Source organism: Haliaeetus albicilla, chromosome 22 (genome assembly GCF_947461875.1).
Source record: "Haliaeetus albicilla chromosome 22, bHalAlb1.1, whole genome shotgun sequence".
In the NCBI taxonomy this organism is placed as follows: domain Eukaryota; kingdom Metazoa; phylum Chordata; class Aves; order Accipitriformes; family Accipitridae; genus Haliaeetus; species Haliaeetus albicilla.
This window is the reverse complement of record NC_091504.1, coordinates 14,888,005-14,907,278: the sequence shown is the minus strand read 5'-3', so window position 1 is coordinate 14,907,278 and position 19,274 is coordinate 14,888,005. Positions and strand designations below refer to the sequence as shown.

The window sequence follows — 19,274 nt, the reverse complement described above, 5'->3', positions numbered from 1 at the left end:
ATACACCATTGGACCTTACAACTGGCTTGTTTAAATGTCTGCAGGACACATTGCATTTAAATGGATGTGCTCTCGTACAACAGCACATCCCAAGATGCCTCAATATTTCCAAGAAAGTCTGTGTGCTTCTGAACACTTCCTAAACTTTTTATGCTAAGTGAGATGAGCAGCGGCAAGATTCACAAGACCTGTCCCCATAATGTAAATATCAGCACAACCTCAGTGATTTGGGGCAGGGACAGTCTTTTGTTAAAGGGCAGCAGGTTTTTTTCTGCATATATGAAAAACCTAACATAAGGGCATCCAAAAATATACTACAGAAAGAAAATAAGAGGTGGGAGGTGGCATGGATTTCTCCTGCTGATGGACCTGTAACTGTATCTGGTCCAGAGATGTAACTGTGCATGACCTACTGCAAACTGTGTAACATTTTTCTTGTGTCCAACTGATTTTTTTGTCCCCTCCCCGTTTTAAATCCAAATAGCTGACAAAGTCAACGATGACTTCTACACCAAACGCCGACATCTTGCAGAACTGGCTGCCAAGGGGAGCCTGCCACTCCATCCAGTGCGCCTAGATGAAGAGAGAGCTTACACGATTGACAGTGGCCTAACCAAACAGAACGGGCAGAAGTCCAAAATCGCAAAGATCCACACACACCCGTTAGGTTACAATTCCCACTACAAGACCTGGGATCCCAACGACCAGTCTCTAAGACGGCAAGCATACACAAACAAGGGGAAGCATGGTATGGGAGACCCAACGTTAAGTGACCCACTGACAACCCGGAGCCAGCATTATTTGGGCCCACAGCCATACTTCATAACTAACAGCAAGACAGAAGTAACTGTTTGAGTTTGTTTTCCTTTTTTTTTTTTTAATGAAATCCTTTAAAAACCACACGCAAATACACAACACAAACACTCAACTGAAAGGCAAAAAATAAATTTAAAAATACAAAATTAAAAAAAAAAAAGGAAATGGAAGGAAGGAACTTCCACCTGGACACTCTTGGTATCCAGCCAACTGTAGGCCGAAGAGTGGGTTAATACCATTCAGCAATACACACTGAAGGTTGAATTATAAACTCCATTTGTATTTCACAATGGAACACAAACCCTTGTGACTAAATTTTTTACTTGAAACTAAAATCCATGATGAGAAGTAGCACAATCTAGAAAAACTTTATGTCTGCTTAAACATTTACACTATGTTCCTGCCTTGAGACAGAGGAAGAAAGAGAGAACAATATACGGTAGTATATTATTTCAGAGAGGAGTTTTGTATAAAACATATTAATAATCACTAGACCTGTGAAAAGCCAAGAGCAAACACCTTGGTACAACCCCTAACTTCTATTATTGAACTTTCACACCATCCTATAGAAAGCGCAAAAAATATATATACAATAAGGGACAAAGACTCATTTACAAGGAATTTATGAAGACTGTTATGATTCAGAGCATATGGGACCTTTCTGGCTGGTAAAGAATTCTGCAGGATGATAGCAAACAGCAGAAGATTTTGTTTCAGTTTACTTCCTTTGATTTGAAATTTTTAGGAACCTCCAAAATAAGAAGAGACATATCATATGACACAGAAAGCTGCTGGGGGAATAAGGGCATCAGAATATTCCCTCTCAGTCCTCCTGTTTTTGGGCAGATGGTAACAATTCTCACTTTGCAGACTTTTTCTTCACCTAAATGTTTTGCCTATCTTCAACTGCTTCAGACTGAAATTAAACGTGGGTGGTGCCTTTACTGTATTACTATTGTTCAATGACAGTCTTGTTTCTCAAAGTGACCCCTCTGTTCCTTTAAGCTATTTCCTCATGTTTTGCTAAGGATGACAAGGGTTCTGCCCTGCTCAGCCTCCTCTGTTTGTCCCAAAGGGAAACTGGACTACATCTCCATGTGGTGGTTGCACAGTCAAGACTATTTAGTTAGCCCCTCCATTTCCCCAATTTAAACTTTTCCCCTCTAGTCTCTCATTTTGTATTTGCTTTTAGCCATGGTAGTTCTTTGTAGTTCAACTAAATGTTATATGGTATATTGTCTCTACTGTTTGGCTTTCTATAGTGGTGTTCCCTCTTGGTGGACTATTTGGCGGAAGAGGCTAACAGACTAGCCTCAAACGTCAAAGAGATCTGGGTTTAAACTAAAGAAACAATTGGACTCGTGGTCTTGACTGTGGTTCTGATGAGCCGGATGCCTTGTTCGTATGAGTAAAACCACTCTTGAACTAGGCACTGGTAACAGACTCGCAGTCCTGGGCCTGTAAAGCCTTCGGCACAACCACAAAGAGATAAACGGAGTTGGGATGGGATGGCGGTGCTGCAACAGCCTGATGGCAGGCAACGGACTCAGTCTTTCACTTAAATTCCTGCCCTTCCCCCAAAACAAGTCATTTGGCTAAATCCTGACTAGCTAACTTACTACAGTTGCGTTCTCACCAGCTGTCAATTCTGGAGATAAGTTTTGGAAGAGTATGCAGGGAGGAGTGAGAACTGTTATGTTGTAAGAAGAATTGGAAGTGGCATTTCTTACCGTACTCAACTGACTGGCAGTGTTTCTTCATAGTCAAGGATGCAATGGCTAAGAATTTGAAATGTGGTTAAATGGAGAGACCATTTTTTTAGCTATATTGAGATTGATTTGCATCCTGAGAGCACCGGCATCTCTCCATAAGTGTGCTGCTAAATTGTATGATCGTATGTTTTAAGACTATCAGAAGTGGACAAAGCCCACGGGACAAATACTTTGCACACAACCCAGATTCTCCATTATCTTACTTTCATTCCTTTAATCTTTATTGCCTTCACAACTGGCTGACTTAATTTGACCCTTTATGGAATGTTGCTGTTAATCCATATGCTTTAGATACACATTACAGCTGCACTCTAATTCACACAGGTTTCGTGTAACTTGAGCATATTTTATGTGGAAATATTTTAGTAACTGTATGTTCTGTAAGTAAACCCGTGTTAATACTTGTTAACTACAGAGTTTATGATACCAATAATACTTCCTACAATAAAATGTTTGTTTGTTTTTTAAGAATGTTTATTTGTAAACATATGTATTCACTATATTAATATGAATTTCTTACCTGGCAATAAAACTGATTCTATGTGAATCTAACTTGCTGGCTGATTCCTAAACTTGTATCATTGGGCCAATTTCTGAGTATTAACTGAGCTTCTGAAGGCTCTCACTGCAGCGAGTGGAGCTCATCTCATCACAAATGATTTGACTCTGCCATTGGCAGTGTTGTGAACAAAAGCCTCTATGGAAAGCAGCTGCACGTTGTATGCATTATATATGTGCAATACCTGTTACAGACAATGTAACATAACGCACACAAAGCATGCAAGCCCTGCAAAGCTCCATGTGGCCTGTAAGCCTCCAAGCACCACACACAGCTTGTGTCACTTGATCAGTTAATTACAGTTTTGAGGAAAGAAAAAAAGGTAAGCATGCACAGGGCCAGATCCCAGTCTTCATAAATGCAGGAGAATTCTGCAATAAGTTTCAGCCGCATCCCAGAATTGGAACTACCCAGTAAACTCAGATGAAACACTGGTATATATTGCTTCAAAATTTTTATATGTTCATTACAGAAAAAACCTGTACTCAACATCTGTGTACCAAGTCTGCTGGAACAGAAAGTCTTTTACAGGCTTTTAATACTGCTACCAGCTCATAAACCTAACAATGAACGGAACCTCAGAAAAGGAGAGTGTTTGGGTATCTTCTTCTCTTTGCATTGCTGCAATGGTATCAGACAAATTTCAGAAGAAGAAATGAAGAATCAGGATACCTAGCTTCAGAATCAACTTAGTGCATGACTTGGTGCAAATACTTTAGACACTTTATGATTCCTAGGAAGCCATGACACATTATCAGAGGGAAAACATCAATTCAGAAGTGGCTGGAGTTAGCCATTTTAAACAGCAGAAGAGTCTCATTTTCATTATGTGCCTTCATGGGTGCCATGAAATAGTCCATAAAAGCCCTGCTTCTGGTTACAGGAGCATTCCCCTGCCTCAGGCACAACTACAGAAAAAAAACCATTCTGCCAGGGGCCTCAGGAGAGACATATGGAGTGCGGCCACAGCACCAGAAAAGTTTTGGGCAGCCCTGTGACCCAAATGGAAGCCTGGGGAGCCCAGGGAGTACAAGCCTAACCTACAGTAGACACAACTCACTGTTACAGCTCCACCATCAACCCATCTAATTCACATGTTGTTTCTATCAGCAAATTCCTGACTGAAATAATGGATGGCAAAAAGGACATCTGCTTCACTAGTACAAGTGCTTCTGCACAGGATTTTGTTCTTCCATACATGGAAAAAAACCCTAGGCCCCCCCCCCCCGCATCTGACTTTGTGTCTCTGCATGTTTTTTTCTCTTGTGTTAGCCTAAATCTTTGTCACCATGAGGAAGAACTGCACTGGGTCCCCATAAACATTTCTTCCATAAGGCTCTTTGATATTATCACAGATGTACTACACTACAAACAAAAAATTGTTTTGCCAAGAGATGAAGATGTTCCACATGTGGAGTCCAAAAGTCTAAAAGTTATCTGATTTAGACACCTTTACCCTGGAAACATCTGTTCTCATGACTAAATCTTTTGAGCATGATCCTCAGCTTACACAAACTGAAGACGTGGTGACTTATATGAATATAGGATCAGGTTTCATGACATTCCACAGTGTACCTACAAAACCTACAAAGTGTCTCCAGGACTCAGACTTCAGATTTTAATAGATCTGGGAAAAGATCCATGCTTTGCTCTGTTCTTATAGGATGGTTATTGAATTTTGGGTACTACATAAATAACCACCATGTAATCCACAAATCCCTTTTGCACACGGTCCTGTGCACTTTATTTAATCCTGGTCTCTATACTTAAATACATGAAGGACTTCCAGTGATAAATATAGTCTTTACTGTAATTATATCATCTTTCTATTTGGCATGGATAATTTCATTTTGCTAAAAACAGTTATAACAGGAAGCATTATTGTATTAGATTATATCACCTCATATATCACCCAGTGCTGACAATGTGAAAATAGGATTTAGTACCACATTACTAAAAAGTGAGCATTGTTATTTTTGTGAGTGGGAAAGCCATATTATTGTGTCTATTGATTATATATGACTTCAGATAGCTTTTGTCATTTATTTCAGCATTAATATAATACATAATTATATTACATACAGATGACATGCTAGCTTGGGTATGAAAGCTGTTTTTAGCCAAAAATGACTGAATGAAAGTCCTGTTCATTTCAAGTTGTACAGCAACTTGCTCTCTGTATTGTTTGTAAAATACCATTACATGGTCAGTAAGAAATAGCTTCCAGGATACATTAAAATCCCAATTAAAAACAAAGAAATTAAAAAATCCTATATTAGTTCAACAACAAAGTCCTAAAGGGGTAAAACTATTATTAACACTGATGGCTCCATTAAACATCAGGAACTACTCAAAAAAATCCTGGTAAGTAATCCTCTAGAAATGAGACTGGTTTGGGAGAACCAAATCTGAGTTTTTCTAATTGTAGATAAAATTATCAATTTACCAGTAGTTTGGCAGAAGATATAGCATATAATGGCATTATTCCAAAAGTCATCTAGAGTCATGACACCGTCTCAGTTTACAAGATGTGCATTACACTTACATTACGTTCCTATCAGGTTCTGACCACTCTGTCCAGCTGCCACCTGAAGAGGAGAGATGTATAAGATGATCCTTCATGCCATATTCTGCAGTTCCCAGCAGGTTGCCCACAGAAGAGCACAGAAGTCTAACCTGACAGCTTAGGATTCAAACTCAAGCTTATCTCTAGTGTTTGCCCACGACATGAGCAATGTTTTCTCAACAACAGGCTTAATGTCAAGGGGTGACATTAGAAGAGATGAAGAAAGACATTGTGCAATGTGAGTTTGTCGTTGGCAGCTTGGGTTATTACTCACAGAGTGCACCTCTTCTAGCCAAGTGCACAATCAGCCCAGCTGGCTCTCCTGCTATACATTGTGTGGGACCATGTTTAGGAGGGCAATGGCAGATGAGTGTGACTAATGAGGGAAGATAAACTTTAATGTTTTATGCTAAACCACTAAATCAATTCATTTGAAAAATGTGACATAATAGCACATTAATCTCAGCCTACAGATGGGAAAAAAAGAGCCAGCAAATGCTATTACAGCTAAAACCCCAGGGGAAAACTTTCAATGTAAACACCAACATACAGCTCTGATTTGAAAAGTGTCTGTAAAAAAACAATTCTTGGAATTCATGCTTTAGAGATTTCCAGACTCGAATTTGCTCAGCCTGCAAGTAAGATGTGTCCTCATACATGCCAACTCAATCTGGAACATGAGCATTAAGCCAGGCTTTTTGTCCCCATCCAGCTGCATTAATGAAAGTCAGGACCAAATTAGGATACTGGTTATACCCTGTATCTGCACAAAAGCTGCTGTCAGACAAATGCAGCTGATTGGACCTAGTAAAAACTTCTGCAGAAGATGCACCATGAACAATCTGACGCACCTCATTCAGCTGTGCTGGCCCTACCAGGTTAGCAAAACATAAGACAGATGTATTCGTCACCAGTGACAACAAATGACACTTCTTGACACTGGAAGAAAATCAGTCCTGACCCTAGTTCTTCCTATGTCAGAATCTGCCAAATAAACAATGCCTGAACAGGCCAGGGCTCCCTGGATAGGCTCTCCTCATCCCAGGACTCCTCTTCTAGCAAGATAAAGGTGTTGCTTCAAGAGCAAGGTGTTCTCTTCAGTTTCATTTAACTTTTCACCTTCAGAGTTTAGGGTCCCTTTCTGGGAAGCAGAAGCTATGGATTCAAGGTTACCTGAGACTGAGATAGGTCTAGAACCCCAATCTATCACCACTGCTCTGGTTTCACATAAGAGAAAAGAATGATATGCTACTTGTACCTAAGCACATGAAGCAATGTTATGGTAAGTCTGGTCCTTCATGGACACATGAAGAGGCTCTTTGTACCTATCTATCTCTGCAGGTAACTTGAGGGCAATTTTGCATCCCAAAACAAAATCATTTTGCACAATGCCTTTTTTTTTTTTTTTTCCCCAGTAAGTATAGACTTCATATTTTTGTCTATCCAGGGCTTTAACAATACACTCAGACTGTCACACACACAGTTGCACCTCCTCTGTTTAAGTCAACACTAGCTTCCTTCACTTAGCAACTTCACCTGCATTTAAATTGTAAGAGGCATCGCTGCTTGTTAATAGGGGTTGATGTTGCACTGGCAGAGTTCATCTTCTGAACCTGCACACCAAGCGTTGTGTGCATCCCTCACAATAAATAAGGCTGGGAGTACAATAGGCTATCAACAGTGATAATTTCAAATCAAGAGAGAATGTCAGGCAGTGCTGCTGCTCAATCTGAGGTTCAGCTACAAACTAGAACTGAAAAATGGGAATAATCACAAGCCCTTTCAGTGGTCATTGGCAGGGTTATTTTGTCAAGGAAACAAGTCGTACCAAGCAGCAGGTGTGTCAGTGGAGCCACTACTACTCCCTGAACAGAAACACGTTCTTCTTTTTACCACATGCAGCTGTTGGCCTCATTTTCACTCTCTGGTATTTGGGCTTACACTAACATTTTGATCACAGTGGTTATTATTTGAGAGACTTTTGCCAATGTTACTGCATATAATTCCCCAAAGTAATTGGTCCCCCAGGGAAAAAGCACTTTACCTGCTACTTACTATTTCTTTAAGCAACAGAAACTGCAAAAATATCATAATTGTGCTCTTTTTTCCTGCTACAGGTGAAGAGAAACTAGGTTTTGCTTTGTCTTTACAGAGGTAAGGAGAGAGCTCAAGGACACCTGTTTTTCTGCCTCTTTTCAAGGCCGTGTTATACTTCAGTAGGGATTTTTCATACACACTCTGCAGGGGACAGCACTGACTACTGAGCACAGAGACATTCTGTTGACTCCCTCATGTACTAGGAATGAAAAAAAATTGTGCAATTGAAAGACACAAAGATAGACTGGACTACTGTGGCATCAGTACTGGCTTTGCCATATGGCATGGTTTGGTGACTAATTTCCACCACCCATTTGAAGAGGTCAGGGGAACTGCATGGTATTTTCAAAACTGATGTTCTCCAGCAAACTCCTGCAGTCTTCCTGAGCATCCCCTCAGACCCAGCACCTCACTTGAGCTCCCAGCTTCCATACTGATGTAGGAGTCTCAGAAAAAAACCTTCTCTCTCTGTGTACACATGTGCATGCACACACACATTTTACAAGATTTTCCACATCAGTCACTTGACCTTTGGAGCCTGACTCCCTAAAAAATTTGTGTTTGCAACACCATCAAAGGGTTACACTGATTTGGAAAATCCATCTAACTGCCTTGCTACGTTTTAGGGGCCTTATATCACTTTTAAAGATGGGATCTATATCCCTGATTTACTTTAGTGCTTTTGAAAACGGAATAATAAAGAATGTGACATTCTAAAGGAAAGACAGTCTAAACTTTAGGGATGAAAAGTATCCTTTAAGGCTGTAATGTATTTTACCATTACTGCTTGGGGAATGATAATACTAAGAATGATAGAGAGCAACTTGACAGGATCCATTAAGGCAGAGACAGGTTGTGTATGCTATTATGCGCAAGACTCTGCACAAGTCTGCCTATGCAGAGCAAACTGACTTTGGGTTTTTTTCTGTTCTAAGAGATGCATCTAAAAAGCACAAGGCTAAGAGTGCTCATAACAAAGGTGCCCTGTTGAACACAGCAAGAGACACAACATTGTACAGAATGACTCTAATAGCAAAGGCCCTGATCCTGCACTGCTGAGTTAGCGGCAGGCTTGTCGGTGTGCGGAAGACCAAAACCCCCATTCACTCTTTGATATGCAAAATTTTTTAGGCTCCACTACAAGTGATTTTTTTCAATCAGACACCAACTAAATGGTATGGGAAAGGAAATGCAGCAGATACACACCAGGTTTGCACAGATCTCCTGGACCTAGTTACTGCTGAGACTGCAGTTCAACAAAGTAATGACTGCATTGTAGCAAAATGCAATTAGCCAACCAGGATGTCCTCTACCTGGTTGTCTTGTAACTTTGACACAGCTCATAATGAGTGGGGAAGGCTCCAGTCTCAGGCTGTTGCTTGGCTTCAATGTACACATTCAAAGTCCTTGTGAAAGACAGCTACTACAGCCAATAGGATACTGAAACCTGCATAAAGTCAGAGTAGAGGTATAAAACTTATCGCTTTCTACAAACAACATCAAAATATATTGGATTTTGAGGCCCAGTTCCAATTTCCTTGTGATTTGCTGACTAGCTTCTTAGAAACTCCTGCCTTAGACACTCTTTAGCTTCTTTGACTTTTAGTTAATACTTGGCTGCTTACCTATTAAGATATTTTTCATGTTTCCACACAAAATGCATGCCACACTATGTACTGGTATTCCTCATTCTGTTACTTCACTGTGTACAATTTATTTTATTATTAAGTATTTTATTAGGTGAGATATAATTCTCCAAAGACAGCAGTATTAGATGAATATTTAGCAGGAAATGCCTCTCATCACCCCCAAATATACTGATAATCACAGTTCAGATATCTTTGGAGTTGCACTTCCTTGACAGGTTAGTAATAGAAATATTTACTTTTTTAAAAGCTGTTATATACACTACAAAATCTATTCTGCCATAATAAACATGTTTGTTTTTCATAATAGGAAAGGAATACACACATATTTGCAAAAAGATTGTGTCTGTGTGGAGTGTGAGTAAACAGGTGGAAGACAGAAGATGCTACACTTAAGTAAAGAGATAATATCGAGTCTTTTACCAGCTCGAATCCCATTCCTCATATCTGTAATAGTTTAGCCACAACCACTGTATGATAATACTTTCTCATACAAAAGCACTACAGAAGTTGAAGTGTAGCCAGTTGTGGTAGGTTGACCCTGGCTGGGCACCAGGTGCCCACCAAAGCTGCTCTGTCACTCCCCCTCGTCAACTGGACACGGAGAGAAAATATAATGAAAGGCTCATGAGTTGAGATAAGGACAGTTTAATAAAGCAAAAGCAAAGGTTGTGCATGAAAGCAAAGGAAAACAAAAAATTTTATTCTCTACTTCCCATCAGCATTTAATCAACTTCAGGGAAGGATGCAGTTGACTTTCCAATAATGATTTTCAAATATGTTCTATTATATTTGTTCACTCTTCAACAGTGACCATTTAGGATGGGTCACAGTTTCAGGAAAAGATAAGATACAAAACTGCATAGCTATTCTTTGTAAAATAGCACAGTAATCAGTAGCCTTGAAAACTCTTTCCTATTGTCTTATCTGAAAATGGGAGGAACATGTATTGCACCTCATATACACATGTATGAGAAAAGAAGCAGCAAAAAAAGAGACAAACAGAGGCAAGACAGCACAGTGTGCAACACCTTCTGTTAATGCTGTCAGCATTACAGAACACTAGCCAAAGAGCACATTACCAAGCAAGCTTGCATTAATATGTCTAAGCAGACAGAGGACATTATTTTATAAAGATGTAATGTTGCTTTTTCCTCTCTCATCTGCATTGGCTTTGGGGTTTGGTTGGTTGTTTCTCTTTGCTTGATTTGGGGTTTGTTAGTACCAGAATGGCTATATTCCCATCAACAAACAGAAAACTGAGGAAAAGACAAGTTATCAAAAATGTTCATGAGATCAACAGAAATGTTACAAAAGCAGTGACTAAGGCTGCAGTAAGAAAAAATATATAGAATTGATAGTGCCACCTGTTAATTACTACAGAGAAGTTTTACACCATCTGCTAATTTCTCCTTTGTGAGTTGCACAAGGGAACCACACGAGAGATACTATAATAAACAGAGGTATTTTTTCCCTCTTGGAGATCGTAAGTCTCCAGAACCTGTGGCATATATGCTCACTTACACTCAAGCTGTTAATATAAACAAGTGAGAAGAGAACCAGTATTTTTATCAATGTAGAATAGCAGCTGAGACAGACAACACAACCTCTGCAGAGGGACATATCCATATGTTACATAATAATGAATGCCAGAAAAATAATACAGTGTTGGGGCTTCTCTTGGAGAACTCTATTCAAAGATATTTTAACTAGAGGTCAAAAAAACGTTGTCCATAAAGACTCTGCAAAAACTGACATAGCATGAGATCTTGGAAAAAAACATTTGGAAAGTATATGCTCTACATTAATCCCCAGACCTGCTTCTATTATCCAGTTAGAACATACACTCCCTTCTGCCAAAGCTCTGCTATGCATATACTATATTTCTTGATCTTTTCTGTTGCCTAGTAAAGGTTTTTGAATTTGCTGCCAATTCAACCCCTGAAGCACAGATGGGAATAAAAAGCACCTTATCTCTTAGCATACTATTCCATATCATGTTTTCTACTATTTTCAAGCTGTACAATCTCTCAAGCTGTATGACATGACTGTTTCCCTTGGGAGACTATTTTGCATACACACAGAATCCTAATACCCCTTGTGCATAATCCTGTATGTAAGGCTTGAAGCTGTGATAGAGAAAGGAGCCCTCTGCTTTCATCTGTTTTCATCTCATTCTTTTGGCAACAGGAGGAAGAATTGCCAGAAAGCTGTTTTATATGTTTCTCATCCAAAACTTCAGACTGATGGAAGTGCTAGCAGGGAAAGCACTTTTGGTGCTCTGTTGGTGAGCATAGAAAGTATCTTCTGGAGCATCCTGATTACAGGTGCAGATTTCTGTCCTGAATTCACCCAGTGACAACTTAAAAGTCAGCTGGTCATTTCTGATTGTAAGGTCTCCAATCAAAAAGATGACAAGTAGCAGTAGATATCATGCACTTTATCAAGACTTCTGATTCTGGCTTGTGTCACGTTTTCATAAGAAATTTGGGAAATGTGGGTTAAATTAGCCTACTGTAAAGTATGACCATAGTGGAACAACATAGTTATCAGTAAGACACTAATAAACCACAAAGAGGAATCAAGCAACATGCTTCAAAAGTTTACTTTAAAATATCAAAAAATATTTGTATTTCATTGTGTAAGTCAGTAAGGAAAAGTATTACATTTACAGGTAACTCCTGTCAGCTAAAAAAAGGAAAGCAAAATAAGAATCAAAAAGTGTTCACCATATAGCATGGTCATATGAAATAAACACGATGAGGACTAATGCACAGTATTATATACACACAGTTATTATATATTATAGGTAGGAATAATAGCATAGACATACAAGTTTTGTAATAACAGCTCAGACAACAGATCTGCAAAACACGGCGTCGGGAATTACAACAGTGTACGAACTGACTACGAGTCAAGAAAATCAGACAGGCCAAATAGGAAAATCACATAAAGTAATCTTCCCACTCTGCTGAGATGTAATAAAGCCTCAGTTAGAATACTGTGCCAAGCCATCCAGAGATATAAGGGTCAGCTGGAGAGTACCAGGGAAGAGAAAAATCAGTAAGGTTAATGTAATCAGTTATTACTTAAACAACCAGTATGAATAAACAGAGGTGTAGAGAAAACAAACTGTGAGGAAAACAATGAAAAACCTACAGTTTATGCTACAGAACAGACAACTGAAGAGAGATATTATGTACAGATTATATAATTTGTAACAAAGAGTCACTGAAAAGAGGATAAAACAGTTCATGGCTAGTGGAAACAGAACACTGAAAGAGTTAGGTCTCCTCCCTGGAGAAGGGAATACTCATGGAGGACCTCATTGTAGTATTCCAGTACTTAAAGGGTGGCTACAAAGAGGATGGAGGCTCTTTTTTCACAAGGAGCCACATGGAGAAGACAAGGGGCAGTGGTGTATGAGTTGCACCATGAGAGGCTTCATCTGGCTATAAGAAACATATTTTTTTACAGTGAGAACAATCAATTAATGGAACAACAACCATTGCTGGATGTTTTCAAGACACAAATGGACAGGATGCTAGATAATCTCATCTAGGCTCCCTTTCCCATGAAAGGTTAGACCAGATGGCCTTTCAAGATCCCTTCCAACCTGGGCTATTCTCTGAGTCTCCAGCTTCTCTGCTATACCACTGGCAATACAGGTAAGGAGTGACATATATAGACATTGGTGTTGATACTGGTCCGCTGATATTTAACAAACACAGAGGATTTTATTTTTTTTTAAGAAGACACCATATAGTCAGTAACTGACAATAAATTATGTTTTAGATGGCAGCATGAAGCTGCTTTGCACTACGTATACTTTAGAAACACAGTCCCTTCTCCAAAGATCTTCTATTTAGAGTAGAATTACCTAGCAGACAGAAACTAATACTGAATGAGTTTTAAGGATTTGCTCCATTTACACTACAGAAAAGTCAGTAATTGCACCCAGAATTCTAGTTATATTCAGTCAGGCCTCTTCTCTCCAGGACATCACTGTGCTCTAAAATGCTGACATCCTTCTGCCACTTCTTAGAGAATCTGGTTTTGATCATTTATCTCAATGGACTTTAGCATTAACCTAACAGAATAAGGCAGAGACTCCAACAGCAATTTTAGAGTTCTGCTATTTGGTTCACAGCATTTGTGAGAACAGTGCAAATGTGAAGCCAAGGAGGACCGAGCATTGGTGAGGAAAGGGGCCTCAGATATAAAGAGAGGGATCTAATTTTCATATTGTCTTTAGCTCATTTCACAGGGTAAATAATTGATGCCAGGAAAGCAAAAAAATCACAAACTCACTTCAGAAGTATGAGGGGAAGAGAGAAGGAAAGACTTTAAGTGGGAACAGAAGGGGACTTCATCGTGTAACAGGTGAAGATTCTGTGCATAACACTCCAGCATTTCTGTAGTCCTCCCCAAACTACTTTTTTCATCACAACTTGTCTAGATGGAACTACTGTAAAATGGGTGCCAACTCTGATATTCAAATAATAGCAATCAGGGAAATGCAAATGTTGCATTGAGTAAAATTTTCCAGGGGTTCAGTACCAATGAGTATTTTCAGTCATGACTTAGAGGACAGACTACAGCATACACTTGCAGAAAGGAACAATTTTGGACTGCAAATGCTTGTAAGATGTGACTGCAATTCAAATGGTTTTGATGACCCAAACTATTACAGACCACTGCAGACCAGCAATAGCATTTGCAAAGTGCTACGAACATGAGAACATGAAAAACAGACGAGGTAGGAAATGATGGACTAGGAAAATTTTATGCAAAAAGTATTTTTGGGTTCTAATGTCATATAAACAATATAATTTTTACTTATATGGGTAAGGCTTTAACTGAAATGGCATCCAGAATCTTATAAATGAACTCCAGAAATAAGAAACAGCAATGGTGAGATTATTAGAAATTAAAAATATAAAGAGGAGAGCAGAAGTTAAGCTAAAATAGAACTTTGTCATTTTAGAGAGTATTTCTTCCTTTTATTCTAGAGAAAAGACAGCTGCGGAGAGACATGATTACATCTGTGTAAAGAGTTGCTGGAAAAAGCAAAATAATAAATCCCCCTGGAGACGGGAAAAAAATCTAGTTGATATAAGGACAATTTAGTCAAGTATTAGAAGAAAAACCTTTTGAATGGTGTGGAATGACAAGCAGTGAAATGCATTATATACAGAGGCTGTGGAGTTTCCATTGCTAAATGATTTTAAAGAAACATTGAACTGATTGTGTCAAGAATGATTTAGATATTTTTGAACCCTTCTTGAAGAAGAAAGATGGACTAGATGATCTTTGAAAGTTCATTACAACTCTTCTATTATTTTTTCTTCAAGGCCCACAGCAAAGATGGGACAGAAAGTCTATTCCCCTTGGAATGAGTTTTTTCTCATGTTTCTTTTATCAATTAGCAGCAGATGAAAGCTGTAATTAGTAGCATAAATGTATCTGAGGTTTCCCCCAAATTCAGTGTTGTTACACTGCAATTGCAAATCAGTGCATAATGTTCCCTAGACAGACTTATATAGTAGCTAAAAGCACATATATTCGGACACACTACAGACTGTCTGGAAACAAAGAATCCTGAGGCACAAACTATTTTAACTGTGTTATTATGTATTACCAATATCAACTTCATTCATGCATTTGACAGTAGCTCTTTCATTCTGTGTTCTTACCTGGCAGTCAGCCACAGTCTTTAAAAGGCCAAAATCCTGATCCCAAATATAACATTCCACACAGATGATGTGATCTCAGAGGTAAGGAAAGAACCTGACTTTACAAGTCAGCTTACAGCTTCAATCTGAATAAATCATGCCTCTGAATTCCAAGAAAGCATTTGAAAGGGTAGAAGAGTACAGAAGGGAAGTAGAAAGGTTTTGAACCAAGAAGCAAGATTGGGCTCCCAAAAAACATAGGTTTCATTTCCCGGTCTGAAATGGACTTTCTATGTCATTTGGGATGAATCAGTTCCTTTTTTTTGTGATATTAGTTCATTTAAAAAGTGGGGATAAAAATAATCTATCTGTAATTTGACTGTCAGTTCCCTGGGACAAATAGTCTAGCCCATACTATTTAAGAGAGAAAGGAAAGGAATATGTTCCCAATCACTCCCAGCAGAGTTCATATAAAAACTCTAGTCAGCCCTGGGAAGCATACATGGGGTTAAAGCTCCAAACAGATAAATTCACTGAGAATTTAGGCAATGATGCCACTGTGACCAAAAGTTGGCCTTAAGATAGATAAGTGGGCTTTCAGTATTCCCTGCAGTCATTTGCTGTCCCTTGGCACCAAGATGAAATCATAATGCTTTGTAATTACAGATAAAAGGGATTTGACATGAGAGCTCTCCAAACAAGCCAAACATCCTGGAAAGTAAAAAAAAGACCCAACAACTTGCTTGCATGCTCGTTCTCCAGACTCGAGAATAACCATCAAAACAATTTTCTTATTATTAGCAGCTGTTCAGAAATCAGTACTAGATTCATTAGTTAAATCAGTGGGCTTTCCCAGACAAAAAGAAAATTATGGAAAGAGGAGGATTTAAGAATAAATTAGCCAGACTGTAACAATGTCACAAATACAAAACCCTACAGCTCTGGCATGTGGAAATTACACGAAAACAAATCCCACAAACAAAAGATACATTCCAAGAATAACTGAATAACTTGAAGCGTAACCTCCCATTCTTTTGACAGCACAGAGGATGGACTCATCTACTCAAGCAAAGACTCCTCTGAGAAAGATTACAGGGTTGCAACAGAAAAAAAAAATAAGGAAACCTTATGCACTTCTATGTCTGTAATTTAAAAACAGCTCTAAATTATGTTTGAGGAAATGTTGCCATCACCCTACTAAGGACAGGGTGAAAAAAGGTGGCCTAGAGCCTTTCTCTTCCTATTTTCTTAAGCCAAGTTCATAATACTTATGGGAAAGTTTTTAATAATTACCACCGTAACCACCATTACAAAAGTACATGTCAGTAACATGTTTAAAACAACTAGTTTGGAGTTTGTTAGTTGTCCACATGCAATAGCGCAGAGCTTACTGCACTCTGAGCGTAACTCTCTGAGGGTTAATTCTGCAAGTATTTACTTTGGGGGGGCTGGTTTTGAGTTCTGGGCTGCTGCCTACATCAGACCCTTGGCTGCAGCAGAGAAATTTGTAAAAACTAATGAGACTGACAGACGAGACTTCTTTCCTCTTTTGGGAAACTCCAGCGATCCAGGCTATTGCTATTAACCCACTGCAGAGAAAAGCACTATAAAATAAATATAAGTTGAATTTATATTAACATTACAGATGTGCATGTAAAAAGCATAGTCCAAAGTCATATTTATAAAGCATGCCTGTATACGTTTTTATTGATGAAGCAGAAAAACTGTTTAAAAATCTAACTACAAGTACCTCACATTTACATCAGAAAAAAACCAAGCATGTTAATCCTTTTCACAGTGAGTTCACCATTAGGAAATGAGGACCATGTTAGGAAACTCAAATTAGCATTAGCTGTGATTATTTTAATTTTATTCTTTAAAACCTTTCCTAAAAAATACTGACTGTTTTCTAGGATGAACTATTTCCTCCCAGGTATTTTATCTTTTAAATGTGAAATACTTTGGCTTAAATAATACAAACTACAGATGTGATTGCAAACATGCATCTGAAAAAAAGTAATCATTACCTCATCTAAAACTTCCTGTAAGTTTTGGCCATTAATTTTCTAGCTGCTGTCAATGCTTTCTTTGATGTTGTTTTGCCTTGCTGTTGCTGTTTGTATGAGAATTATCTTCAGTTTTGTAAACCAATGTCACGGTCTCTGCTAATAGAGCGTTATGAGGTGTGTTGAAAGAGGATCATTAAACAGGACTTATTCTCATTTGTACTGCTGAGAATCCATCCCACTTGACAGACTGTGGGAAAAACTCCTATATATGCCAAAGAAATGCCATGTTTCTTTTTATTTGATATTGTTACTATCATCCATAGACAACTCCATACTACCATGCTCCATAAACACTATAGACCTGTTTGAATACAATTATGTATAAAATATAAAAAGCAGCCCTACAATTTACTTTGCAACTTAAAGATAGCTTGTTGATCTCATTATGCTGCAGAATTGGTCACTTAATATTTCACATGTAAATGTAAAACAATTATTCAGCTATTTTGCAGGGAACATCATGATATTTGCTGAGTAATGCTGGCAATCATAATTTAAAGAGTTTATATGCATGAGCTTGACTCTCGAAGAGAAACAGATTGCTAAAAGAAGTATAAATTGGATTAGTATTTTTAAAATCATTGTAAATTCTAGATAAACCTAGTAAAATGCTTCACCGCTGATACCAGCAGGATCACTTCAGAGGTATTTATTTCAAGAAGAGCCAGTATGATGCCCAAATGTAATCCTTATATATACTTTCCTACTGACCTCCATAAGGATTATCTCACACCTGATGACTCTTACTCAGCAAGGTATTTAAGCACATGCCTTATATCTGACAGTTATCTGATAGTTAAGGGCAGAGGCTCTGGACTTAAAGCTAAACATGTTCTTAAGCATCTTATGGCACTGGGGTCTAGCTGAGAAAATACCCTTTTGAAACATGTGGAGTTATTTACATCAAAAGGATAGCATCTGAATTTGCTGTATTACTTAACATGATACAACAAACTGCTGTCTGCATGCTGAGCTTGGTTTCTGGTAGAGCTGTTTTGCCCAATATTGACTTCTGTAGCAAGTTGCTTGTGTTGGAATAATTGTTCTAATCTGAATAAAAAGAAGAATTACCTAAAATATTCTATTCTGTGGTCTCCCATACTATCTGATGTTGCATTAATTTTATTCATTATTTAATCATTATTTAGTAGGAAATCCTAGCCTATATATTAAGGTATTTCCATTTCTACATGTATCATTTCCCTTTTCCAATGGGCACTATCTTCTAAGCAAATGAAACTACAAAGTTGCGAGAAAATTGCAGACTTATCAATATTACTAAGTATTCTTTTTCTCTCTCTTTTTTCTTTTTTAATAAAATGCCATTCAATAAAGATTCTGAAAAGGAAAAAAGGAAGGAAAAGGGAGAGCAAGTGTCTGACTGCAAAAAGGGAGAGTAAAGTGAAGAGCTTTTTTTCAAGCTATATCAATAGCTAATCCTAGTTTTCTGGACAAAAGTGGTCACTAGTAACAAGTGGTGGGTTCTGAAAGGCCTGAGCAACTTAAGGTGATCTGGGATCACTTAGTGTATCTTAATAAAGTTTCATAATTTGTTGACATATTATTCCTATTTCTGTATAATTTTCAATTTGTATGACTTTTTTCTTTTCAGTGGTAGCGTCTTAATCTAAACAAACCTATTCTCAGATCGGAAGTACACATCTTTACTTCTTTACTAGGTAAAATTATTACTATAGCATTAATCAGAAGAAGGAACTGCACCATACATAAATACATTCAAAATGATCAGTCTTTTCATTCTCTGTAAAACTGATGCATGGTAAGGGGTATATTGCTAAAAAAAGTGTAAGGAAGAGACTTTCATTTTAGCATGAGATTTTTCTTAAACTTTTTTTATGGCTACTGAACTGAAAGAAAAGATGCATTCTGATCCTGGAGGGAGCTTTCTTAATGGAAATTCATGAAATCATGTTCACTCATGTCATAAAAAAGAAAAAAAAATATTTTTTTTTGTTCATCCTCTGTAACTAATAATAAAGGTAAGCAGCCTGTTGTAACAGTCCCTAGGAACGACTTATAGCCACCTAACTAGTCTGTAAGCTTTTATACTTGA

General features: G+C 38.1%; 1 protein-coding gene across 1 annotated transcript in view; it reads left to right on the top strand.

The window, feature by feature from the left end:
* SHISA9 (shisa family member 9) overlaps positions 1-3,135 on the top strand; it is a 197,036-nt gene extending 193,901 nt beyond the window's left edge. Inside the window, exon 5 of the mRNA XM_069809974.1 lies at positions 485-3,135. Within this exon, the coding sequence (XP_069666075.1) occupies positions 485-855 (371 nt within the window). The 3' untranslated portion in view covers positions 856-3,135. The remainder of the gene's footprint in view (positions 1-484) is intronic.
* The last annotated feature ends 16,139 nt before the right edge of the window (positions 3,136-19,274 follow it).